Genomic DNA, 27,597 nt, shown 5'->3' with positions numbered 1-27,597 from the left:
TGAGGGGGACCTAATGGAAGAAACAGGCATTGTGTTGGAGTCTTACAATGTTGGTAAAAGACTCTCCCCTTCCAGCCCTAAAGGAAAGCTTTAGAAAGGGTAATGTGTGTGTGTACATTGAGTAAAAATAAATTAACATCTTGGTTTATGTACTGTATCAGGATTTGATGGGAAGAGGGCATTTCAGGTGTGGAGTGGCGCAGGGAGGTGCACAGGACTCTGTTAAACTCTGCAGGGGCTTTTTGACCATGCTTGTTCCCTGCTGTAGGAAGGGGAGAGTTAATAACCTAAGAGATTTTTCCTACTAGGCACTGTGCAGATATGCATTATTTCACTCAAACCCTGCAGGCTGGTGAAGTACAAGGGTATTAACTTCATTTTACAAAATGAAAAAACAGACTCCTAAGGATTAGGTGATTAGCCCATGTCACCTGTCTTAGAGAGTGGTAGAGCAAGTATTTTAACCCATGTCACTTCCACACCAGAACTAATGTATAATGGTAGCACATGTCTGTGTCTAGTGGAGAGTCATGTTTGGGGGGAGGGGAACATAAAGATTATTCTAATTTTAAAGAAATCTGGTACACTTGAATTACTTTCTGTGTTGTGCCTTTTCAGAGGTGAGTCCGGAGCAGTGTTTCACTAGGGGTGGGGTGGGGCAGAGGTGTTCCTGAGAGAGATGGAAGAATATCCAGTATGTGAGTAAGGCTGGCAGACACCTGCAGGTGTGAGGTGGTGTGTAATTACACTTAAGTCCTATAGCAGTGGTTCTCAAAGTGTGGTCTGAATTCTTCTGGGGGCCTCCTGAGGCCGTAAGAGGAAGGCCTTGAAGTCAGAATTATTTCCATGTACTAAGATGCTTCTTTGTTATAATTCTTTTGTATGTCTACCATGGAATTTTCCAGGCAGGGGATGTTGTAATAGACTGAATGCAGAAAAGATATGAGCGGTCTTTTATTAAGACAGACATTAAAGAGAATTACAAAGATTAAAATAATGCCACTCTTCTCACTGATTAAAAGATTATTGTTAATAAGTTACGTTTAACAGTAATACTTAAGGTATTTAGTATTTAATGATTTAAAAGATTTTAATATTAAAATTTCTTTTTTAGTTTTAATTTCTAATATACTAAAATTGATAGAGGAGCCTCACATTAACCAAAGCTCTTCGGGATCCTAAATAATTTAAGGTTTTAAAGGGATCCTGAGACTAAAAAGTTTAAGAACTCTTGTTCTTTATCAGCTGCTATGGTTGGTGGTCACTATTTCTAGCACTCATATTGGAGGAGAATAGGGGGCATCTTTCTCCTTCTTTCCTTACCCATCTGTATGCTCCTTCCTGACCCTGCCTGGGGGAGCTGTTTTCTACTATCTTATTTATATTTCATGTGGGAAACACTGAAGTTGGACCTTATTGACAGCAATTTTCAGTTTTAAGTTGGATTAAAATTTTAAAAACAGCATGTTTAGTTCTGGGGTCAGCGGAATGCTTTAGTTGCCTGTGTCTTACTGATTTTACTTTACAGAGTTAAGTGTTCAGGCTCACTCAGCTTTCTTTGTAAAAATACGTACACTGGTTGATGCATTTTGACTTCCAGCTTGAACCGTAAGAATCAGGTGTGATCCAGAATTTCAGTACATAACTGATTACGTATTGGTGGAGGGAGTATGTGGCTTTTCAGCATGACAGTGCATTTTCTTTCTTCTAGTAGATATGTTGGGGAGGTGGTTATGAAATGGGTAGTTTCCACTTAGACAGCCAGTGACTGTGCTCTGGCACTGTGTCAAGTACTTGCAGATAAAATTGAGGCTGAGATTAAAAATGGTCATGTTATTTTTCCAGAAGAACATCTAGCTGCATTTATTAGCGTAATTCTTTTAAGCCAGCAAGTAAGCCTATGCTCTTTGAGAGCAACTAGAGAATAATGCTTGTTATCTGAAGCTTATATTGATCCTTTGATCTGAATGGCTATTATTATTACCAATTTGTTTCCCCCCCACAGCGCCTTCTGTTGAAGGAGGAGCCTCTGCCATAATGCAAGTTCATGAATATTGGCTGTGTTTACCAGCCTCTCACGTTAGACCTTTTGTACAGATGGTCAGGGTCATGCCGTCTGTGCCCCATTGTTGCTGGTTTCCACGTGTTCTCCCTTCAGTCCCCAAGCCATCATGTGTACCTGCCATGCTGCCAAGGGCCAGCCACAGTGCCGTGCCTCCTTCATCTTCCTCCACTGCCCCCCCTTCTGCATCCCAAGCATCCTGCCCTACTGACCCTAAGCTCTGCCTTTCGCCCCCTACAGCTGATGGTAGGCAGGAGAAAAACGTACAGTCTGGGCTGGTAAGTTTGGGGGCTTTTTTTGATTACTGAGATTAAAACGATTTTTACAAAAAGTTTTTTAGTGCCTGTTAACAATGTTTCCAAGATTTTTGTTTTAATAAAAGGTAATATGAAATATATCACCAAAATAGTCTTCCAAACTAATATGAAATGTATATCAAAGTTAGTGGAATGAAATGGTTTTTAAAATTAAAAGTCTATAGTATTTATATTATAAAGCTTGTTATGTGTCAAGTACACAGAATAAATAAATTACAGGAGGCCTCGTGCGTAGATGAAAGAAGCAAGTTTGAGGGGCGCCTGGTGGCTCAGTCAGTAGAGCATCTCGGGGTCGTGAGTTCAAGCCCCACGTTGGAAGGAGAGATTACTTAAAAAACTAAAAATATTAAAAATGTGTTCTTTAAAAAAAAAGTACGCTTTACAGAGTCGTGTTTATTTAGCCTCCTTCGTCCTCCTTCCTTTTTTTCTTTGCTTTTTAAAATGCCTTGGAAAATCAGGGACTTTTACAGTTAACTTTTCATGCAGCTAAATGTCAATTCATGATTTTGTTCTGAATTTTTACCTAAACAATGTAGAAAAGTCTTAAGTATTTGGCTAATCTGTTTCAATTGCTATTTACCAGGCCCCTGTCTTAACCAGAGACCTCAGCCCGCTCGTTGTGGTACCTTTGACAATAGAAAATAAAGATGCTGCCAACTGGTATTGATAGTTTTATTAAAAGCATACAGCACTAGTGTTTTAAAAACCTAGTTTGAATCCTGGTATAATAATTCTAGGAAAAAAGGACTGATGACGATACTTAATTTAGGACTAGGTTGATCTTGTTGGAATGTCAGGCCCTAACGTATGTAGAAGTCTGCAGAAACATCTCAGCGTTAGCTCTCCATCGTGTGAAAAGGAATTCAGACAGTCCTTGTTAACAAAAGCAAATCGTGGCTCACCGCTTGAAGGGAAGGTTATACATTTTCTACTTGGGTGCTATAATATAAATTGATATTTTTCCTTTGAAAATTCCTTTTACTTTAAAGAGAGTTTTTCTCACAAAATTTTTCAGACATTGCCGTTTTTAAGTTACATTATTTCCCTTCTATTGTTTTTCTGCAGGCTTATCAGGAGGGCCGACTTCAAAAGCTACTAAAAATGAATGGCTCTGAGGATCTCCCTGAGGCCTATGACTATGACCTCATTATCGTCGGAGGGGGCTCAGGAGGACTGGCAGCTGCTAAGGCAAGGCTCCTTGTGTGTTGTCTGGGTGATTGTTAGAGTAGTCACATTCCTGACAGCTTCTGGTTCGCACTGGAATTTGTTTGAGCCACTCTTGTGGTATTTTGCACATTAACTTGGGCAGGACATGTTTATAAAGGAACTATTTTATAAATCATTTTTTCAGGTTGAACTGTGTCTTCTTTATGAAAATATTTCTATATAACAGTACCAGGCCCAATATTTTGGGACACATTTTGATTCATTTTAAGTTTGGCTGATTTTTCAAAGATAACAAAGGTGTTGTATAAAAATGGTTTGAAATTAAATACATTTCTTATTCTTTATTAATATTAGATTTTTCACTTCAGTGATTCCCCTTTTTCACAAGCCCTCTTCCCCAATAGAAAAATGGAGAGCAATTGGATTTCTTAAACTTAATCGTTAAAAATGCTTGCCTCCTTTGTATATGAAGTGAACTATGAGAATAACCTATAACTCCAGCCTGGGGGTTATGGGGGTGGAGGATGTATATATAAGGGAGGTTAAGGAGTGAGGCTTCTGGCCCTAAATTGAGATACATTTTCCATGTGTGAGGGCCTGGGGCCTGTCATCCTTCCCCAAAAGGTACTTTTAAAAGATGAGATGGTTATATTCCCCTAAGGTGTAGCTTGTGGATCAGTAAAGGTAGATCGAAATGAAGCAGCCCAGAGAGGGGCAGGCCAGTGTCTGGCATCAAGCAATACTTTGCTGTAAATGATACAGCAGTCTTTTCAAATAACCTTTGGAGGTCTAGTTGCCGATACACAAAGCTTACTCTCTGAGAAGGGTAAAGGGTACTTTGCAAAATGCACTTCTTACTCTTGTCATCATGCCCCTAAAATCGATTTGGAAGCTTTATAGATACCACAAACTTTTTTTCATTGGCTCTTCATGTGAAATTTTAGGAAATCTCACAATTTTAGAAGAAAAATGTTTCCAATATTCTGCCTATATACTGAATTAGAGAAAACTTAAAAGTACTTTAAAAAATACTTATAGGATATAGATTGAATTAAGAATTATAGACTGTCATAAATCTTTTTAATGGGATACTCACCTGTTTGCTTAGAAATGACCATAGGTTTTTCAGATTATTGTGTGAGTGGAATCATATAAGGATTCTAGTGTTTCCAGCTGACAGTTTTACAACTGTACTCTGTATATTCTTTAAAACTACCCTTATGACTGTCTGAATATTGCTTAATTTTTATCTTGGAGTCATGCTAATCATCTTGTATATGAAATTCCAAGGCAGTAATAACTGGTTATGCCTTAGGCACTATAGCTTAATAAGAATAGCTTGGAGTTTTAATAGCCCATTTCTAGTCTGTCATGTTCACCTTTCCAATTGATTGTAATACTTTTATTTTCCAGGAGGCAGCCAAATATGACAAGAAGATAATGGTCCTGGATTTTGTCACTCCAACCCCTCATGGAACTAGATGGGGTAAGCTTTAAAGTATTTTAAAAGTGAATTTGTAAGAGCAGGTTTTTCCCTGGCATTGGCTTAAATGGCTCCTAAATCCCAATTAAAAAGTTAAAAAAAAAAACAAAAAAAAAACCCTCTTGTGCTGTTGAAATGGACTCCAGTTAAATGTTGATTTAGGGTTTTTTTTTTTTGGCAGAGTCAAGATAATGCAAAACCTTATCCACAGCTGTTAAAATGGTTTAAAGCTAAATATTTGAGTAACCTTGTAAACTTTAAGGCTTAATATCTGAAAATTTAAACACGTATCTGTGGATTTCTGTTTTAAAACCAATTCCTATATTCAGCAAGAACTGGAATCAGCTATTTTAATGAATAGCCTGTGCTGCTTCTGAGTCTTGGTGAATTAAATGTTCCTTATTTTTTTTTCCCACAAATAATTAATTAAACACTTATTATGAACCAGGGCATTGGAGAACATAGCAGTGGACTCAGTAGACATGAAATTCCTGCCCTTGTGGAGTTTACATGTAGTGGGGAGACAAAAGATAAGCAAGAACTTTATGAATTATGATAAGTGGTACTAAAAAAAATTATATGGTGTAATAGGGAAGAACTGAGTAGAGGTAAGAGTTTAACTTTGGGAAGATTATCAGAGAAGGCCTCTGAAGAGGTGGCCTTTAGATGAGGCCAAAAGAATAAGAATGAACTAACTATGCCAAAAGCTGAGGAAGAACCTTCCAGGGGACTTTTCTCAGTTTCTCTCACAGAATAGAATATACAAAGGCCCTGAGGCAGGTAGGAGTCCTTCATGGTTGTAGTATGGATGGTATGAGCTGGAGCTAAGAATGGGGAGGAAGGGATGGGTCAGGCTGTACAGGTCCTGGTAGGTCAGGATGAGGAATTGGATCTAACTAAAGCATAGTAGGAAGCCTTTGAGAAGAAGATTGATGCGATATGTCAATCCTATCAAGATAACTTAGCTGCTCTAATTAGGAGGCAAGAAGCTGGAACTCTGGATGAATGAGTGTCTGAGTTTCTAATTGATACATTCAGCAAATATTTATAGGTGTCAGTTTTGTGTCAGGCACTATTCTTGTGCTGGGCATGGGTGCTCCGGCCTGTGGAGTTTACACTTCATAGTCGCAGTCTGGAAGCATTCTCTTCAGAGGGCTTATGTGAAGTCCACTGCCGTCCTGCACTCTTACACCATTTTGTCTCCCTCCCTGCCTGCCTACATTTTGTTTAATGGAGATAATCCATCGCTATGTTCTTTAAGCTCAGAGATGCTAACTAAACCTTTTGTTTGTTTTGGTCATGAATCCTTTTGTGAGAATCCATGAAAACTATAGACCACCTTCTTAAAGAAAAAAGCTCATCTATACCAGATTTTACATGTAGCTCTAGACGCACTACAGGCCAACCGTGGCCAGCTTAACAACCCTTTACCACTTAGTTCTATTCATAGATGTGGTGACAAGTGTAGGATTGTGTGCAAAGTAAAATTTTCAATTTCTGACATATCAGCTGTTAATTTTGAATCTTTGAAGTACGTGGAAATTGTAGTAATCTCATTTTTTTTATGTTTTAGGGTGTGTCATTGTGTTTGATATATAAGGTTCTCTGAGCTTAGAAAGCCATGAATCTTAAGAATAAACTTGTAAAAACAGAATTGGCTACATTAAGCAAATAAATTATGATCTTTCCTAGCATAGTAATAATTATTGACCTTTTTCTTTCAAGGATTGTGAAGCTGGAGATAAACTGATTTCTCAATGTTGTTGCAGGTCTTGGAGGAACATGTGTGAATGTGGGTTGCATACCTAAAAAACTGATGCACCAAGCGGCTTTGTTAGGACAAGCCCTACGGGACTCTCGCAACTATGGTTGGGACACCGAGGAGACGGGTACGGGGAAGAAGCTGCTCTTCCGCTTGTGCTTTTGAGGGGTTTGAGCTGTGATCTTATAAAGCACCATCCATTTTTATGGGAGTAGAAAATGACCTGGAGGTTTTTATTGTTGATGGTTTTCATGTATAAAATTAGTAGTTATTTTGTGTCAGATAGCTGCATAGCTGTTATGGTAAGAGCAGATACTGCACTTGGAGTGCCTTTTGGTAGTGGAAAACCCAGAATTTTTAAGATTAATTCTTTATTATTGTGGTTGTTATTATTATTAAGTAATCTCTGTGCCCAGTGTGGGGCTTGAACTCATGACCCCAAGATCAAGTCGCACACTCTACCGACTGAGCCAGCCAGGTGCCCCTCAAATAAATTCTTACATATAGAGTTTCATAAAAGTGTAAGTTACATGTGCTCTCCTTTGAAGCTCTTTCATTTTTCTTTCTCCAAAGAAATCGGTTTCATGAGCTGATATTTTGGGGGGTGGGGGACTGCTTATTTGTTTAGAAAGAGATGGTTAGGTTAGTCTTTGTTGGGTAAAATATCTAGAGTACACTCGCAACCCTAGGAAAGTTGAAGAGGAATTGCTACCTTTGGAAAGTAGATTGCATTACCTGGTAGAAGAAAAAAATGAGGTTGGCACATCTGCATTAATTAATAACATAGGTCACCATGTCCTTGAAGAGGGAAACTCCACAATCTTATGTGATACTAGTTTTTTGTTGTTGTTGTTAAAGATTTTATTTATTCCTTTGAGAGAGAGAGTACCACCAGGGAGATCAACAGTACTTTTTTTCTCCGAGTTTGGAGTCTTAGAAAATCAGTTACTTTAGAAGTGTTATTATGCTAGGGTCATCTCTCTTTCCTCAGATCCTTACAAGGCTATTCTCTGTCCATGACCTTTGGGGCCGGAGGCTGGTACTGAGAGTTTCATTATTTGTTTCTAAGGTGCCATGCCTCATGTCCTTTTCTCTTGCCAACAGAAAGGGCAGTTGAGGTGATCCTTTTGACCTATGGAATATGAATTTAACACATAATTTACCGATAGTCCGCCTCTAGGCCCGCCTCTGCCCCCCTCCACAAGTTATTGTTTACTCCCGTGTCTGAATGTCTCCCCACTGAGTCTGCCATTCACACACTCTTTCCCTTCTTGGAAGCCTACTTCTAATGTACCTGGTTAACAAGAGATCTCTCTTCAGTTAATTTATTAGACTTCTTCGTAGACATTTTAGAAATTCTACTGATAAAGCTATAGATTGCTACTGAGTGCCCACTGTTTGCAGTTGAGTCTGTGCTGGGGAAATACAGAGATGAGTAATCCATGTTGCGTAGGTACACAGGTTCTGCCAATCACCGACGCACTCATATCACTGATGTGCAGACCACGTACCCTGGAAGCCCAGAGGTAGAACGGGTGATGTGAGTTAAGTGGTGACACACAGTCTTTGCCGGTATTCTAGGTCCCTTGGGTTGAGAACTTCCTTCACCGCAGCCCTCCTGACACATTAAAATGTAGGTTATTGTAGTAGGTAGACCTGGGCACAACTTCTGACTTTGCCATTCACTGCCTGTGATGAGGATTAAGTACAGTGGTGTGGTTCAAATATCTGCTACTCATCACACAGTTTCTGTCCCTTCCTCTGGACTTGCTGCTTTTAATTTTTCCATTCACAGTTTAAATAAATTGGAGTAGACTCTGCTAAGCACTTGGTTCTTTGTTTAATTGGGTGTAGAAAAACATTTACAAATATTATAGGAAGTTGTATGTTTGAACCAAGTTAGTTCCTTCTTAAAGAGGACATGTAACAAGAATACTCATCTGAAAAAGTCTAGAATTTGTTGGAAAAAGTAAGGCTGTTCCAAGCAAATTTTGATTTATGCAGCTTTATAATTTCCATATACTGTCATCTACAGTGGATATGTCTTTGTCTTAAATCTAGGTAAGTAACAGTGCTGGGAGCTATGTAACTCAGTCATGCAATTTTTATTCATTCATATAGGGATCTTCATTCATCTAGGGATCAAATTGGTATGTTTTACTAATTGATGTTAGCTTTAAGCTATCAACTCTTATAAAAAATGAAATCAGGAGAGCAGAATTGCTTAATGTAGTAGAAATGTAGAAGTATATATGGTGGGTCTTTAGGGTCTCAAAAAGAGTTAAGGACAGGCCTCTGCCAAATGTGCAATTTTATTAACAGGGTTAATACCTAAGTATAATTCTGATAAATTCAGTAATCAGGTAGGTGGTGAAATGGAATTTGGTGAATAGACCGATCTTTCCAGCAGAAGAATATCTCTGTACCTGTCAGGTAACAGTAAACGCCAGCTACACTTATTCATGTTGAATTTGTTTCTAAATTTTATGACAACTAAAAATGTATCACCACTGGGGTAATAAAGAGCCACTACTAGCATAGTCCAGATCTATACATTAAAACCAGTAAAAGCTCCCTGAGTTTTAATGGGGTTTTAAGACGTGGACCAAATCAAAGTCTGTCTTTAAAGAAATTATTTATTCAACTAAATTAACAGTTTTACTCCTGTGCTTCTTCCCCCTTTCTGGGTTTTATTGTTAGAGATATATAATTTTCTATTTTTATACCTTCTTCCTCTTGTATTTGCTGGCAGCAGCAATCCCAAAGCCTTCGATGAAAGCTGTGCCCTGTATTTAAATCCCTTCACTCTTCCTAAATGGAAACCTCATAATTTGTTTACTGTGTTATCTTCCGTTTTTCTCGTTGAGCCTTGGGAGCTTCTGAAGCTAAGCTGTGGCCTAGCAGAGACCCAGGCTGGGCTTGGGAGGGGTCTGCCATGCCTGTCAGGATCCACCACTGAGGGAGCAGTAGTCACCTCCCTCCTTTTACAATGGTAGTAGTGAGGAGTACAGTGGACTTAGACAGATGTTACTTTATGTCATTAGGTCTTAGAGCAAGAAAGAAACTTGGTAATATATTTTTCAAATGAGAAACCCCTGCAGGCTGCTGATCCCTGTTCCCATGGATGAAGCATGAAGGCTTATTTTGCATTTTTAAAAATAGAGACCCATCTTAATCTCATGTCTTTGACCAAATAACAGCGCTCCAGTGTTCTGGGAAGGTTGTCTTCTCTGACACTGTAGATAGGCATGGAAGGAGGAAAGGGAGCTGGGCCAGGCCGCAGAGCTGAATCTGACTGTGACTGGGGGAGGGACACATCCAGGACTCAGCTGTGATCTGCCCTTTTCCTAAAGCTCCAAATTCAGAATGTACAGAGAAAGTCTCAGGCCTTAAAAATTACTGGAGCTCAGTCATGTGCACTGGATGAATTGGACCTTTCTGGAAGATTTGTTTGCTTTATAATTTTTAGATTTATCAATTTGAGTTCCCCTGTGCTCAAGAATTAAATATGCCTTTAAAAATAAGTATTTGAGAAGTTTTAGAATCCCAATATCATTACAAAGAAAGCAAGATCATTGCGGAATTACAGGATTAATTCTGCCTACACACACTTGATGTTTCATATGTAGTTTATTTGTGGCTGTCTGTGAATTAGTTTGGCCTTGTGTAGGTCATCCATCCTTGATCTCCCTGTGTATGTAATGGAAGTAATTTGTACCCCTTCGGGTGTTTTGAAGTTCAAATAAGTAGGTGCACTGAAGATGTTAAAGATAGCACAAAGTTCGGTTAGTCTGATTACTGTTGTCAGATTTAAGAGTGTGGCCCAGCTTTCTGTAGTGGGATAGGGGCAGATCAGGAGCAACAGACGGTTGGCTTTAAGATCCAGCTTCTGTGGTGGGCATTAATGTCACACACAGGTGAATTGTAGGTCCTGCCTGCTCAGCTGGAATCTATATTGCAGAAGCTTAGCATTGGATTATAACTGGTAGACCGAGCCAGCTGGATCTGGAGACCTAGGAGAAAGGCTGGGACTGTGTCAGCAGGTGGGCTGAGTGGGATGTGGGGTATCCAGGTAGTGTTTGGGAATTCAAGGAGGTGGTGGATTTGGGGCATTATCGGAAGGCAGTGTAGCCCTAGAGAACTAGGGTTCCAGGTGTGTTACCATCCATAGTCCAGCAAGGATCCATTTACCACCAGTAGTATATCAAGTAGGGAATTTGGATTTTATAAGACAGAAGCTTAATTCTTAGTGTAGGATCAGGACCGTAGGAGCAGCTAGAGTTCCCTGATGCTGAATCCCAAACTGGTGGGCTGGAATTTCTGAGTTCCTTCTGCCTGAGCATAATCACACTAGAGACTGGGGCAGGGGGTGACTGCCTACTATACCAGAGGATGAAGAAGGAACTTTGGTGTAGAAAAGAGGGGTTTGAGGCATTTGAAAATCAGGTGGGGCATGATAGCCACAAAGGAAGGCTTTAAGAGAATTAAGGTCGGGTTAGGCCTAATTGTCGACCTTGAATTTTGAAATAATTGCATTTTTGGTACTATTATTTAATCTCAACTATGTCTTATTTAGAATATAGAAATCAATCTCCTGATGGATTAGCAGAGTATAATCCAGTTAATAGTTGTATAATTGTGAATTGTGAAATTTCAGAAGTGAATCAATCCTCCCTGTGGTCCAGTTCAGTATTTCTCCACGGGGTCATTATTGGCTTGTTGGTTGGACACCTCCTAACTGTAAGAAACTATAGTGATGGATGTTTAGCATCCCTGGCCTTTGGTCATTCCTAAATCACTGTAATAGCCAAACAGATCACCGATAAAATATTTGGGATTTGCTTAAAATATTCTAGTAAAGGGGCACCTGGGTGGCTCAGTCGGTCTGACTTTGGCTCAGGTCATGATCTCAGGGTCCTGGGATCAAGCTCCATGTCAGGCTCTGCTCATCCGGGAGTCTGTTTCTCCCTCTCCATCTCTTTCTGCCCCTCCTTTCGCTCATGCACACTCTCTTTCTTTCTCTCTCTCAAATAAAATAAAATAAACTCTTAAATACTCTAGTGAAAAAGGGGGTATATGAAATGAGATTGGCAAAATGTTGATAATTGTTACAGCTAAATGATTGGCATAGGGGTGTGAGTTACACTATTCTATTCTGTTCCTAGGGGAGAAAGCAGGAGTGAATCCTGTCTCTTCTTTTTCTAGTGTTGCTAGACGGAGGCCAGATGGGCGGGTTGGCAGAGCTCCCTCAGCGCTCCCCAGCCCTGCCCCCCAGCACACCATCCTCTCAGCATTGTAGCCACAGTGGATTCTGTAGTCACTGTCTGTTTTCATTGATCTCTCAAAGTCCCACATTTTATGATTCTGTGAATTGAATATCGACGATCTGTTCTCAGAGGCCACAGACCAATTTTTGTGTTGTCATTCCCAGTTCCAGAGGCTGGTCGTTGGGTGGCATAGACTTGGTTCACCACTTCCTATGTGGCCAAGCTACTAATTAACCCTGAATCCAAGATTCGGACTCCTCATTACCATGACAGATCTTTTAGTATATGTTGATTCTCTTTTCCTTCCTTCTAAACCACAGCTTTCCTAGGACCTGCCTTTGTCCGATCACAAGAGTATATTTTATTTGCATCCTATTTTTTTTCTAGTCATTGATAAGTTATTAATGAATGATTGATTTTTTTTTTTTTAAGATTTTATTTTATTTAACAGAGAGAGACAGCCAGCGAGAGAGGGAACACAGGCAGGGGGAGTGGGAGAGGAAGAAGCAGGCTCACAGCGGAGGAGCCTGATGTGGGGCTCGATTCCATAACGCTGGGATCACGCCCTGAGCCGGAGGCAGATGCTTAACCGCTGTGCCACCCAGGCGCCCCTGAATGATTGATTTTTATCCATTGAAATTTAATATATTAGTGCCTGACTCAAAGGATTCGTTTTTTAAAAAAATATATTTATTTTAGAGAGAGAGCGTTGCGTACGCAGGGAGAGGCAGAGGGAGAGGGAGAGAGAGAATCTGGAGCAGACTCCCGCTGAGTGTGGAGCCCGACCCAGGGCTTGATCTCATGATCCTGAGACCATGACCTGAGCCGAAATCATGAGTCGGACGCCTAACCGACTGAGCCACCCAGGCGCCCCTCAAAGGATTCATTTTATGATAGAATTAAAAAATCTTCCTCTCTTCGGTGAGATAGGATTTGGGGGACAGTGAAACAGAGTCTTAAAATACTCTGTCTAGATCAAGGGTCAGCAAACTTATGTAAAGGGTCAGATAGTGAATATTTTAGGCTTCACAGGCCCAGTGATCCCTGTCACAACTACTCAGCTCTGCCATTGTTCCACAAAAGAAGCCCTAGACAATATATGTAAATAAGTGATCATGGGTATATAAACTTTATTAAAACGGTGATGGGCTGCATTTGGCTGTGGGGCTTTAGTGGGCCTTTGTTTGCGGGCCTCTGGTATAGACTCTGTTACCAGCTTACTAACTCCAAACCTGGCTACATCAGGATCCGTTGGGAATTGTTACAAATACAGAATCCTAGGCTTTACCACACCTCAGTACCCCAGCAATCAGTATTTACAGTCAAAGTAAAATTCCCGTACATTTCTAAAAAAGAAGAAAAGTTTATGCCTGGTTATTTTAGTTTTAGGAATTGTCAGGAAGCCTTACATGATTAATTGTATGGTAGTCTTCTAAAAAGGAAAGAACATTTGAGCATGAAAAAGTTGTTTATATGCTTGAAATGAAGGGCCCTGCTCTTCTAGACTAAAAGCTCTGCTCTTTGTATTCTATGTGAATAGTTACTGAATAACGATCTTTGCCTGGCAGTGGAAAAGCTAAAAACATTTCTTCTCTTCTTGTGCAGTTAAACATGACTGGAATAAAATGACAGAAGCCGTACAGAACCACATTGGCTCTCTGAACTGGGGCTACCGGGTAGCTCTGAGGGAGAAGAAAGTCACCTATGAGAATGCATATGGGCAGTTTGTGGGTCCTCATAGGATTAAGGTAATTGTGTGATTGGTTGGGGGTGGGGGAGGGAAAGAGAAAGTGATTATCTTAATGGCAGGAAAAGCCATGGTGACCCAAACTGTGTATGTAGTTTGGTGATTTTGCAGTCACATCTTACAGGGCTTTCCCTTGTGGGGTGGCAGTGTAAGGGTACTGGATTTGGGGCCAGATTACTTGGATTTGAGTCTTGGCTCTGCCACTTACCAGATTTGTGATTTTCGGCAAGTCTATTAACTACTTAGAGCCTTACAGATCTTATGTATTAACAAATGTTTATGAAGATCAAATTGGGTAATGTGAATGGCCTTCGTTAACTATGAAGTTTACAATTCTAATGAATAACTTATTAAAAGTTGACATTGGTTTCTTTGTAGGCAACAAATAACAAAGGCAAAGAAAAAATTTATTCAGCAGAGAGATTTCTCATTGCTACTGGTGAGAGGCCGCGTTACTTGGGCATCCCTGGTGACAGAGAGTACTGCATCAGCAGGTAAGGGAGCGCTGCAGGGAGATAGGAGAAACCCATTGCAGATTTAGGCTTTTCAGGTTTTTTTCTTCAAACCCATTCTGTCCATTCCTAGAACTTCAGAGTGTTTTGCCACATTTTTGCCCAAAGGGACAGGAAATTGGGAAAAAGAGAAGGCAAAAATCATTTTATGCAAGAGAACATTTAAGAATTCAAAACTGTAAACATTGATCTTCTTACCACCCAGTTAACATCACTGCTGACATATAGATTTATGTCTGGAATGTACATACGTGAGTGTATATTAGAAATGCATAACGTTGAAAACCAGATGGATATTCATTTGGACACAAACAGTGCCAGGATGGCGGGCCATGTAGATTTATGAAACCCTAGTCCCTCCTCCTTGCTGTTTGCACGGTCACAATGTCAGTGTAGATTGGCCTTCTGAAATAAGTGAGTCTAGCAAGGGCTGGCTGTGTGATTTGCCCATACAGGTGATCATACGGTGACGTAACAATTCACATTAGGAATTCAAGAAGGAATTTCACATTATGACAACATTAAGACAGGTTGTTGATAAATATGTCTTCTTGGATGCTTTTTGCCGAGGAGTTTCTGATTGTGTTAAATATTATTCCTTTCAGGCCCTTTTTTGGGGGAAGAGATGATTTTTTTTCCCTTTGTTCTTCATATAGGGGCAGCTTAGATGGCAGCCATTCTCTTTGTTGTCTGGATAGCTTCCTTTCTCATATTTAAAAAAAAACCTCATTTCCTAATAATGCCTTTCTGATCTCTCTCGTGTCTTGTATATTCTTCGCTTGACTAAAAGATTTTGTTAGGTTTTGCTTTTTATAGTTGGTTTTTATTTTATAAAGCAGTTATGTTGGAAGTTTTCTCCTACTTTTCTCCCCATTCTTGACAATTGTTGTTCCAGATAAAAAGAAAGTAACACAGATTTTCCACCTCAAAGAGAGCTGAGTGGTGGTGAGATGAGGGGTGGGGGGGGTTTGGGTTTGCGAATATACGATATTAAACACAGTGGGGAATTACTCGATACAGTTCCAAATTATGTTGTTTGACTGAGTTATGCGGTTTGCTATGTTTGGCCGTGGGCAGCTTGAGCAACTGAGTGGCGAGACAGGGACAGTCTAAGGCCTTGTAAACACTTTTCATATATTATGTGTGTAACTAATTGAATGTTTTTAATCTTACAAGTGTATTGTTCTTAAGAAACCAAAAATTTTACTTTGATTTAGTCATTACTCACATATGAACATTTTCAATTTCTTTCTTTTCTTCCTTTTTTTTTTTAATTTCTTTTCAGTGATGATCTTTTCTCCTTACCTTATTGCCCGGGTAAGACCCTGGTGGTTGGAGCATCCTATGTTGCCCTCGAATGTGCTGGATTTCTTGCTGGCATTGGTTTAGATGTTACTGTTATGGTGCGATCCATTCTCCTTAGAGGATTTGACCAGGACATGGCCAACAAAATTGGTGAACATATGGAAGAACATGGTGTCAAGTTTATAAAACAGTTTGTACCAATAAAAGTAAGTGGAGTTGCTGGTAGGTTTCTTGGTTCTACAGTTAGTTAATTGGCAGGAGAGAGAGTGTTGGGGTAGGTGATGGGAGCCTGCTTTCAGCATTATAACCCGTTAGGAACGCTGCAGTGCCTCACCTGTGATACTGGTGTATGAGCTTGTACCTGCTGCCACCTAAACAGCTTTGTTCTTAGCTGCAGATTAATGATGTCTTTACTCTCTTAACTTTCTTACCTTTGGTTCTCTTTTGTTTAATGCTTCCCTTCAGGCATCCCTTTATTTATAATCTTTGGTCTCTTATCTTTTGTTTCTCCATACATGCCAGTGATTTAAATAAGAGTTCAAGACTGGGCTGGTTTTTAAATTTTTTTCATAAGACATTTGCCTTTGGTATACTGTGTAGTCAACAGATGCACTGTATTATTCTGGCTTCTCTGAGAACCATTATCTAATTTTGTTACATGGGCTGGCCTTTTGCTTATTTAATCTTCTTTTGAAAAGATCAAAAAATATGCCAAGTTACAGTGGGAGTTGTTAACATGATCACAGATATTTTGATAAATAAAAGTGACAAAATCAAATACTTCTTGTATCTCAGACTAATAGATAAGTTTCCTTTAGAGCAGGTAAGGATGAGACTGTTTTGTTAATACAAGTTAAGGAATTTTAGCTGTCGTTTGTTCAGCGGCTTAACGTAGGTTCTTTGTAGGACCATGTTAGGGATCTCTTACTATAGATGGGTGGCGTTTGAGCGTTGGGATGAGTATGACCTGCTTTTAATACCGTTCTGCCATTTTCTCGCTATGTGACTTTGGGGGAATTACTTAACCTCTCTGAGCTTCAGTTTCTCCTGTAAAATCAGGATGATAATAGTACCCGTCTCAGAGTTCCTGTGAAGATTGTATTAGCTGACACTTAGAAAGTAATAAGAACAGGACCTGGCACAGAGTAAATGTAGAATGAACCTATCTCCCAGTATTATAGTGAGGATTGAGTAGCAGATGTCTTGGAAGTAATTGATTACTGGAGTTGTTTTTTAGGGAGTGGAGATAGGTATGCTATGTTTGTGCTAGGACAATGATAAGAAAACAACAGCTGGATGTACACATTGTTCTGATAGAAGAATAACCTCTTCCTGTAGTGTCTTTTTATATTCCAGTGTAGTTACCATGCAGTGTTATATTAGTTTCAGGTGTGCAACATAGTGATTCACAATTCTGTACATTAGTCAGTGCTCATTGTGATAAGTGCCTTCCTTAATCCCCATCACCTATTTCACCCATCCCGCCCCACCTGCCCTCTGGGAACCATCTGTTTGTTCTCTGTAGTTAAGAGTCTGTTTTTGGTTTGTCTTTTTTCTTTTATTCGTTTGTTTCTGAAACTCCACATATGAGTGAAATCATGTTATTTGTCTTTCTCTGAGTGACTTATGTTGCTTCGCATTATGTTCTCTAGCTCCATCCGTGTTGTTGCAAATGACAAGATTTCGTTCTTTTTTATGGCTGATTAATATTGCATTGTTTGTATAAACTACATCTTTATTCATCTACTGAGACACTTGGGCTGCTTCCGTAATTTGGCTATTGTAGACAGTGCGGCAGTAAACATAGGGGTACGTGTATCCTTGCAAATTAATGTTTTCGTATTCTTCGGGTAAATACCTGGTAGTGCAATTACTGGACCATAGGGTAGTTCTAGTTTTAATTTTTTAAAAAATATTTTGTTTATTTATTCTAGAGAGAGAGTCTGTACACAACGAGTGGGGAGTGGGGGGAGGGGCAAAAAGGGAGGGGGAGGGATAAGCAGACTTGTGCAGAGTGCAGAGCCCATCTTGGGGCTCTATCCCGGGACCCTGAGATCATGATCTGAGCCGAAACAAAGAGGCAGACTGTTCGAGTCATCCAGGCGCCCCTCTATTTTTAATTTTTAAAGAAACCTCCATATTGTCTTCAACAGTGGCTGTACCAGTTTGCGTTCCCACCAGCAGTGCATGAGGATTCCTATTTCTCCACATCCTCGCCAACACTTGTTTCTTGTGTTTTTGATTTTAGCTGTTCTAAGTGTGAAGTAATACCTCATCGTGGGGTGTTTTTTTTTTTTTAGATTTTATTTATCTTTTGAGAGAGAGCAAGAGCAGAGGGTAGGGGCAAGAGGGGGAGGGAGAAGCAGACTCCCCCCACTGAGCAGGGAGCCTGATGCCAAGCTGGATCCCAGGACCCTGGGATCGTGACCCGAGCTGAAGGTAGACCTTTAACTGACTGAGCCACGCAGACGTCCCCTTCTCGTTGTGGTTTTGATCTGCATTTCCCTGATGATGAGTGTTGTTGATCATCTTTTCATGTGCCTTTGGGTGTCTGGATGCCTTCTTTGGAGAAATATCTGTTCATGTCTTCTGCCCCCTTTTTTTTTTATGGGGCTTGAATTCATGACTCTGAGATCAAGACCTGGTCTGAGATCAAGAGTCAAGGTGCTTAACCAACTGAGCCACTCAGGAGTCCCACTTTTGCCCATTTTTTAGTTGGATTATTTATGTTTCTTTGGTGTTGAGTTGTATAAATTTTTTTTAATTTTATTTTATTTTATTTTATTTTTTTAGAAAATCTTTATAGGGGTGCCTGGGTGGCTCAGTCGTTAAGCATCTGCCTTCGGCTCAGGGCGTGATCTCGGCGTTCCGGGATCGAGCCCCACATCAGGCTCCTCCGCTGGAAGCCTGCTTCTTCCTCTCCCACTCCCCCTGCTTGTGTTCCCTCTCTTGCTGGCTGTCTCTATCTCTGTCAAATAAATAAATAAAATCTTTAAAAAAAAAAGAAAAGAAAGTGGGCCACTTTCATTTTTTTTGTTTGTAGCTGTCCAGTTTTTCCAACACCATTTATTGAAGAGACTGTCTTTTTCCCATTGCATATTCTTGCCTCCTTTGTTGAAGATTAATTGACCATTCCTTTATAATGCCTTAACATCCATTGGAGAGTTGTGGGCATCTTTGAGAATCTTGTGGACTATCCCTTAGTGAAATAAATATGGCTGTGCACCTGACATCTTACGTGGGTTCCCAGGGTCTCTCTGACCCCCATGGGCCTTGGGGAAGCTGTGCTGTGTTAGCCAGTGACCTAGTAGAAGCAGCCTTCTGTAAGGAGGAAGGAGAGAACACATTTGAGACAGAGAACACAGTGTGGTGTGCAGAGAGATTGCGGGAAATACAATTGTTCTAAATGCAGAAATTGTTTTAGATACAGAAAAAGCCGAACTGGAACACGAAAGTGAGTGAGGCAGGAAGGAAATAGAGGAGTGATGAGGCCTTTATCATTTTTAGGCAGATCTGAGCTCATGCAGCTAATCTGACTACTGCAGCTCTTCTCCAGAGGTTAGGACATTAAACTTAAATAGGAGAGACATTTTCAGTACATTCAAATGGGCTTAACTATATAGAAAGGAAGGGAATTTGAGAAGGAAATCTTTACTGTTGTATTGATGGTGAAAGTAAAATGACCCTTGCCAGTTTTCCCATACAGAAGGGTTGTATCTAAAAGGTAAAGTAGAAATTGCAGGTGATTTTATGAGTTTCTCTGAGTGAATATTTTATAGAAACCCATGATTTGCTGTCATTCAAAGACAAAGGTGAACTACAGACTTGCAGAAGCGCCCAGGTGATAAGGTTTTTTTCATTTGTTGCTGCCTAGTCTGGAGGTCGTCGTTGGCATTGCTGAGTAGTGGGCTGGTGTGTTTGATCCCATCTGGTGCAGCACAGCTCCAGGGTTTGCTCCTTCCTCCTTCCATCCTGGACAACTGAAGACCACTCCTAGTTACGATAAACTGCCTCCTTGCTCACTGTACTGTTTAGGGCTTTCTAGCTGTTATCTGTATCACGTTTGATCTACTCCAGTGTCTGTTCTTTGTTGACAAAACTGCACATCTGTAGTTGGAAGAGAATCTCTGAATTTGAGCAGTAGTGGCTCTCCAGGGAATTAATGGTTCTGGGAGAGTAGCAAATAGGAGCCAGGCAAAAGCAGTGAGTTATTAGTTAGATTTTAAGGATTGTAGTCCTCTCCCACTTTTCTCTTTGACTTTTATTCTGTTTGGGAGCTATTTGAAAGACAGCCCCTCTAGCAAACATGAAGCAACAAGAAAGAAGGAGATAAAATAGAAAAATCTCTTATTGTCGTAATGATGTTAAGATGAGGGAGATGGGACATGAAGGACCTTTCCAGCCAGATACTGTGTTTACCTTTGGGTTAAACAGACTTAAACAGAATTTTTTATTACTTTTGTAGGTTGAACAAATTGAAGCAGGGACACCAGGCCGACTCAGGGTGGTAGCTAAGTCCACCAGTAGTGATGAAACCATTGAAGGAGAGTATAATACGGTAAGGAGTGGACCCAGAAAGCAAATAATGTGCTTCTTGGATATTTGCTGGGTACATATAATGGCTGTTTGCTCTTTCCAAAACCCTTGATTTTATTCCCATTCTAAGATATCTTTATTGCTTGTGATATCATAATTTGTTTTATATGTAACTTAAAAACATCATATGTCAAATAGCTAAAAAAGGCATCCAACTTTTTAAATGAGCTAGAACGTCTCTGTCCTTCAAAATTTTAATCTCCCTAGCTCACTACTTAAAAAAAAAAAAATTCAGTCATGGGCTGTGCTATCTTTGTCCCTAAACTTGGCTAGATTTATAAAGGAATCGTTAACTTTCTTTTTCTTAATAAATGGACAGGGATTTCTGCTATATCCTGTTCAATGGATATGTTTTTAAAAGATTCTAATTTGTTTTAACTCTTGCATTATTTTCTTAATGAAATATTTCTTTCCGTGTCTGGAAAATGAAATCAGATTGGCTCAACGATTAAGTAACTTCTGTACATCCATTTTGATAACAGTCACTGATATATTAATAATTTTTCAGGTATTGCTGGCAATAGGAAGAGATGCTTGTACAAGAAAAATTGGCTTAGAAACCGTGGGAGTAAAGATAAATGAAAAGTAAGAGAAAAAATCTTATTATGTCTTATCAAATACTGTTTCAGTTATTTGTAATACTGATTAATAGTGGAGTTTTAGATTTTTAGAATTAGTTTTTATTGTAGTTGGAGAAAAGTCTCAGTGTCACTCGCACTAGTATTTCCTGTTTTATTTTTTTTCCCTTTTCAAAATCTAAATGGAAGATAGAGCGGCTTGCATTTTGTTTCTGTAACGTATAGTGTCCAGAGAAAGAATCTGACCCCACAGTTAATTGCAGGTGTGTGTGCTGAGCTTCATTAAATATGTAGATTTGAACCATGGTTAGAGCTACCACATTTTAGGATGACGAGTGGTCACTGTGTTTGTAGTGACAGCTACAAGTATGAAAAACTTCTGTTTCCAGGGTTAAAAGTTAAAGTTCTCTGGACTGTAGCACCACCTGAGATCACGGAGATGGATGGTAGCTCCTTATCTGTCTGGGGCTCTTTCCCAGGAACACTTTTCCTTACGGCCAAGTAAAAACAAGTGCTATGAATGCCAGATGTCTGGGAAACTAACAATACAGGTTTCTTTTGCCCTTTCAGGAGTAACCTGTATTTTGGAGAAGAGACTTCCTAATCTGATTTTGAGGATTTTTGTTTTATTCATTTTTTTACGAGGATGGAGAGACAGAGTTGTTGAGGAGGTCACCAATAAGATTTAGCAGACCAAATGTTCCATCAACTTAATAAACCTGCCAGCCTGTTTCCAGCGGGTCCAAAGCTTAGATTTTGTGTAATGTTAACAGCTAACACTTAACTCTGCGCTTACTGTGAGCCATGGACTTCTGTGCTAAATATTTTGTACACATTTTCATTCAGTCCTCACAGCCCCTTAAGGTAGAAGATGGTATCCTTTTTCTTCTTACTAGTATTCCCATTATTATGGTTCCCATTGATAGGTGGGAAAATTAAGCTTAGAGATATACTAAATAGCCCTCCCAACATCATAGAGGTAATAACTAACAGACCTGGTTATTACAGTTTAGAATCCGCATATTCTCTCTTTTTTTTTTTTTCAAGTTTTATTTATTTAAGTAATCTCTACACCCATCATGGGGCTCACACAACCCCAAGATCAAGAGTCACACGCTCCTCCACTGAGCCAGCCAGGCACCCCTAGAATCTGCATATTCTTAACCACTGTTGTAGTTGTCTGCCAGAGTTTCTTACAGTTTTCTTATTCCAGAATTGTCTCTAAGCTTTTTGTGTATTTTAAAAAATTTTTATTTTATTATATTTTATTTAATTTTATGTATGTATGTTTTTTGTTTGTTTTAAGAGAGAATGTGTGGGGGGGTGGTGTGGTAGGGAGAGGCAGAGGGAGAGACAGAATCTTAAGCAGACTTTGCGCTTAGCATGGAACCTGATGCAGGGGTTGATCTCACAACCCTGAGATCATGACCTGAGCTAAAATCAAGAGTCGGTTGTTTAACCGACTGAGCCACTCAGGCGCCCCTGTATGTATGTATTTTTAAGTTAATACATTAGAACGTTGCTCTTAGCTAGAATCACAGTTTTGGGCTTCTTTGGGAGAAAGGAGATTTTGTTCTGCTTAATAGTGGTAATTGATGATTTTAACTGAATGAATTTTCAGGACTGGAAAAATACCTGTCACAGATGAAGAGCAGACCAATGTGCCTTATATCTATGCCATTGGCGATATATTGGAGGGGAAACTGGAGCTCACTCCAGTAGCAATCCAGGCAGGAAGATTGCTGGCTCAGAGGCTTTATGCTGGCTCCAATGTGAAGGTGAGTTTGTGGCTGACACCTACTGATGCTGTTTTTGGGGTTTTTTTTTTTTTTTAAATATTTATTTATTTGAGAGAGAGAGTGTGCACACGTGCACGAGTGAGGGAGGGCCAAAGGGAAAGAATGAATCTCAAGCAGACTCTATTGGGCGTGGAGCCCTACACAGGGCTCAGTCCCACGACCCATGAGATCACGACCTGAGCCAAAACCAAGAGTTGAACACTTAACTGACTGAGCCACCCAGGCGCCCCATTATTGATACTGTTTTTAATACTACCAGTTCCCTAGTTAGGGGTAGCTGTGATGTTTTCCAGGTCTTGAATAATTTAGCTGTCTTCCTGACAGCATCCTAGAGGTGCTTTATTAACTGTATTCCAAACAAGACATTGTTAAGACTGCTGTACTTTTGTGACTTTATTTTGAAAATTGTCATTCTTGGAATCACACTGGGAATAAAATGAGCTTGATTAATCAAGTTTCAGCACTGTTACATTCCATACACGCATAATAGTTGCATTTTACATTAATTTCATTATTACCAATTTAAGTATAGTTTTCTAAATCCTTTTATGGCACCTGTCTAGGCTATAAAAGGATTTGGGGATCTAGGTAATAATGTCAGTGTGCAAAGCTGTTTAAACCAATATTCAGGCTTTATTACCCTGCCCTTTTTAAAAATATGTCTTCCGCTCTTGGAATGTTTAATGTGTTATATTAATGTTCTAAAGTGATTTTTTTTTTTTAAGTCAATGTAGGAAATTGAAGCTCTTAGGTGTGTTTCATGGGACTAGATGGCAAGAATAAACAGACTCTAATTTTTTAAGATGGGTTTTTGGAGCAGTTACAGGTTCACAGCAAAACTGAGAGGAAGGTACTGAGATTTCCTGTGTGTTATTCCCTGCTCTCATACGTGCATAGCCTTTCCCATTATCAACATTTCCTCCCTAATTAATTACTTGGAAAGGATTCCAGGAACATTGATTGTAAAGAACTTAGTCACTGCCCATTTTCCCATTTTCCTTACACATAAATCACCATGGGTTGATCTAGGCTGGTTACAGTAATTGAAACCTCAAAGAATACTGCTAGTAAAATTCGTGACTGGCATTTCAGATGTACCTGGGGTTAGTTTCGATAGTGGCATAACAAGATCCTCTATTTTGAAATTAACAAGATTGAGGCCAAAAAGGGTTTTGAATTCCAGATTGTCTGATCATCCAGGGAAAGCAGCTGGTTATTATTACTATTTGGGATAAATTTACTTTTTTGAATGAGTTACGTCTTGTATTCGTTGTTGCAATTTTTGAGTATTTGGTAAGCCAAGAAAAAGGGTATCTAGAAATATAGCTTGAGATGCATTGAATTTGTTCTTGACCTTGTATCTTTCTGTTTTCCTAAAATGGAGATATTTTTATATACCCGCAAATAACCAAAAGAGGCACATGCAAAAATTTGCTTCTAAATAAAGTTGAAATTAAGTAGCAAAAAATTCTTAAAAACCTTTAATGAATCTTTGCACCTACTTTGGACATCCGTGGCCTTCCATGTGGGGGCATGGTACTGTAGTTTGTTCTCTGCCAGGTAGAGCAAATTTTTTCTTTAAGTGCCTTAAGCTTTATCAACATCAGAATTTAATGTAAGTCGAAATTAAAGGACTTTTTTTGTTGTTCTGTTTTGTTTTTTCCCTTATTTTTAGCCTAACTCTAATAATAAGACAAATGCTTTACTGAACAGGAAAATATAAACAGGCGCTGCTCAGATCTCTGAGTTTGAAATCTCACTGGTCTGTCCTTTAATATAGTAAATGAAGTCGAAATGCCAATAGATATCTAGGTTAAATGTATTTGGGGAAATCACACACTTTTATTTTTTTAAAGCAACTGCATAATCTCTAATTTTGCCCAACGTGTATTAATGAGAACGTTACCACATACCTGAGAAGGTGAGAGAATCCATGCCTGCCCTCCTTCTAAAGGAGAAGCTCTCGGAGATTTCTTCTGTTGAAAAGTTTAGCTTAACATCAACACCTGGCTGAGTTAAATCCATTATGGGATTTTAAGGGAGCCCAGATTGAATTGTGGGTGTTAGTGCCGTCCTCCAAAATTGCTGTCATCTATTCCTCACTGCTTCACAAGAGCGTTGGGAGGAAAGGAGACAAAGCGCTACGTGTGAGTGCTTGCGACACGTGTGAGTGCTTGCGACATGCTTGGCTCTGTGCTAAGTGCTTTGTAAGCCTTATCTCATTCAGCCTCGGGGCAGCGGCGAGGTTGATGACATAGTACGGGGAAATTAGGTAACTGTGCGAGGTCACGAGGCTGGGAGGAGGCGGATGAAGCATAGATGAAGTCCACTTCTGATTGTAGGTATCGCTGTCTTAATCATGGCGATTTATTGCCTAAGAAAGAAGACTCAGGAAGTATAGATTATAGAAGAGTAAGGGATGGAATAGGAAAGATATCTCAAGGCTTAAAGAATCTACCAATTTGCAAACATCTCTGTAACACATAATTTTCCTAAATAAAAAAGTGGAAAATACATTGGGAAAATTAAACGAAGCTTTTTAACATTTAATAGTAATTAAACTTTCGAAACTTAAAAATATTTGCCATCAAATAAGCTAAATATTCCATTTTTTGGAAACTGTGAAGGGAAGGAAAAAAAAGTTTTTATCATTTCAAAAACTGGTAGAGAACCAGACTGTAAAGCTGAGTCAGCCTGTAGATGACAGACATTCCTCTAAGCCCTTTGTTTAAAAAGCCACATGATAAGACACACATACCAGTTTAAAACACAGTATGATGGACACAGCAGCAGAATGACCAGTTGTCTCTTGGATCTTTTTAGAATTGCTCTCAAACACTTCAAATACTTTGTTTTTACAAAGAGTAAACATTAGCACCTTTATTATTAAAGTGGTACTGTTATTTATTAGCTCAGTTTTATAGTATATATAGAATATTTTTGGGGTGTCTGCCTGGCTCAGTCGGTAGAGCATGCAACTCTTGATCTCAGAGTCGTGAGTTCGAGCCCCGTGTTGTGTGTGGAGCCTACTTAAAAAATAAAAAAATATATATTTATATATAAATACAAAATATTATATATAATATATATTTATATATAAAATATATAATATATATTTATATATAAAATATATAATACATATTTATATATTGTATTTATTTATTTTTTAAAGATTTTATTTATTTATTCGACAGAGATAGAGACAGCCAGCGAGAAAGGGAACACAAGCAGGGGGAGTGGGAGAGGAAGAAGCAGGCTCCTAGCGGAGGAGCCTGATGTGGGGCTCGATCCCATAACGCCGGGATCACGCCCTGAGCCGAAGGCAGACGCTTAACCGCTGTGCCACCCAGGAACCCCTATATTTATTTTTTTAATATATTTATATATATTTATAAATTATATATTATATATATTATGTATAAAATATTTTATGTGAAAACCATAGAGAAGCCACAGTACACATATCTTCAACTTCAGAATAGGTTGTATTCTAAAAGTTCATTAAGGTGATGTTGTGAAAACTGCGAAGTGTATTCTCCAAATGGAAGTGTTAGAAACAAGGATTACACTTCCTAGGCGAGGCCACAGCAGCCCATTTAAGTCCACTGGAACTTGCATTTTGGAACCCAGGACAAACTTGTCTCTTATATGGATCTAGATTTCCATCTGATACACAGTTTTCTGCCTGAAGAATTTCCTTTAACAGTTATTTAGTGCACGTCTGCTCCTGGTGAATTCCTTTTCTACTCTTTGTTGTTTGTTTGTTTTTTAAGTTTATTTTGCCTCCATTTTTTTGGAAGATCTTTTTTGCTGAATATAGAGTTCTAAATTTACTGTGTTTCTTTAAATATTTAATGATTTGTCTGTTATCTTTTGGTTGCATGGATTCTGAACACAAGTATACAATCATTTTTATCTTTGTTCTTTATAAAATTTGCTTTTATCACTGTGTTTTAGCAACTACTGCTGAATTATTGCATGTCTTGGCATGATTTTCCTTATATTCTGCTTAGGATTTGTCAAGATTCTTGGATTTATCTGTTTATCCTTTTCATCAGATTTGGTTCGCTCAGTATTATCCTGTGAGTCTTCTGATGCTCTTTTCATGTTCTTTCCCCCGTTTCTGTGCTGTAACCTGTTGTGATATCTTCAAGTTCACTGATCTTCTGCACTAAGGCTATTACTTCCATATTGTGTAGTTTGCACTTCAAGTAGTTTTTTTCATCTCTACAAGTTTTATTTATTTAAAATGTTTTCCGTTTCTCTCCTCAGCAGGTTAACTGCTTGAATATACAGAACATATTTATGATAGCTTATTGAATGTCCTCTGATAATTTTATCATCTCGTCTTCAGTGTCTGGTTGTGTTCATTGATTTTTCTCTTGGTATTGGCTCATATGTTGTTGCTCCTTTGCATGTCTTGTTATTTTGGATGGATGTGGACATTGTACATTTACGTTGTTGGGTGCTGGTTTTATTGAATTCCTTTATGCAGTGCTGGATTTTGTTCTGGCAGCCCATTAAGTTATGTATAATTAGTTTATCCTTTTGTAAAACTTGCTTTTGTGCTTTTTTAGGGTCTGTCAATAGCCACCTTTTATCTAGGGCTGATTTAGTTCCACTGCTAAACCGATGCCCTTTGGAGAACTCTACCCCATTCCCCTTATTTATGAAGTCTTTCTACTCTGGCTTGAGGGAACAGGAGCTATTTCCAGTCCTGTAAGAGCTCTGGTCACTTGGGGGCCTCTTGCTTTCTGCTTTCCAGTGGTTCTCTCCTCGCCCTTGAGTACCTCCTTTGACACATTGACAGATCAGTTCTCAGCCCAAATTTCTGCAGATCTCAAGAGTTCTTTTGTGCAGCTCTACACTCTTGGGCTCTGCCCTGCAGCTTTGGGCCACCCTGACTCTGCTGAACTGTGGTCTCAATCTCCATAACTCAGAGAGACTGCTGGGCTCTGAGTTCCCTCCTCTTGCACCCAGTCCTGACTGCTCTGGACAGTAA

The 27,597-nt window shown here is 39.3% G+C and overlaps 1 protein-coding gene across 5 annotated transcripts in view; it reads left to right on the top strand.

Annotated features, from left to right (window-relative positions):
* The window catches only part of TXNRD1 (thioredoxin reductase 1), a 188,624-nt gene that overhangs the window by 63,164 nt on the left and 97,863 nt on the right, over positions 1–27,597 (top strand). For all 5 annotated transcript variants that reach the window (XM_087868798.1, XM_087868794.1, XM_087868797.1 and 2 more), the window contains 9 exons: positions 3,445–3,567; positions 4,960–5,032; positions 6,799–6,918; positions 13,664–13,806; positions 14,184–14,299; positions 15,603–15,828; positions 20,088–20,180; positions 20,727–20,803; positions 22,418–22,574. In XM_087868798.1, the coding sequence (XP_087724924.1) occupies positions 3,445–3,567; positions 4,960–5,032; positions 6,799–6,918; positions 13,664–13,806; positions 14,184–14,299; positions 15,603–15,828; positions 20,088–20,180; positions 20,727–20,803; positions 22,418–22,574 (1,128 nt within the window). The remainder of the gene's footprint in view (positions 1–3,444; positions 3,568–4,959; positions 5,033–6,798; positions 6,919–13,663; positions 13,807–14,183; positions 14,300–15,602; positions 15,829–20,087; positions 20,181–20,726; positions 20,804–22,417; positions 22,575–27,597) is intronic.

This window comes from Ursus americanus, chromosome 17 (assembly GCF_024610735.1).
Source record: "Ursus americanus isolate L20-20 chromosome 17, mUrsAme1.1.p, whole genome shotgun sequence".
Lineage (NCBI taxonomy): Eukaryota > Metazoa > Chordata > Mammalia > Carnivora > Ursidae > Ursus > Ursus americanus.
This window is presented reverse-complemented; position numbering and strand designations above follow the sequence as displayed.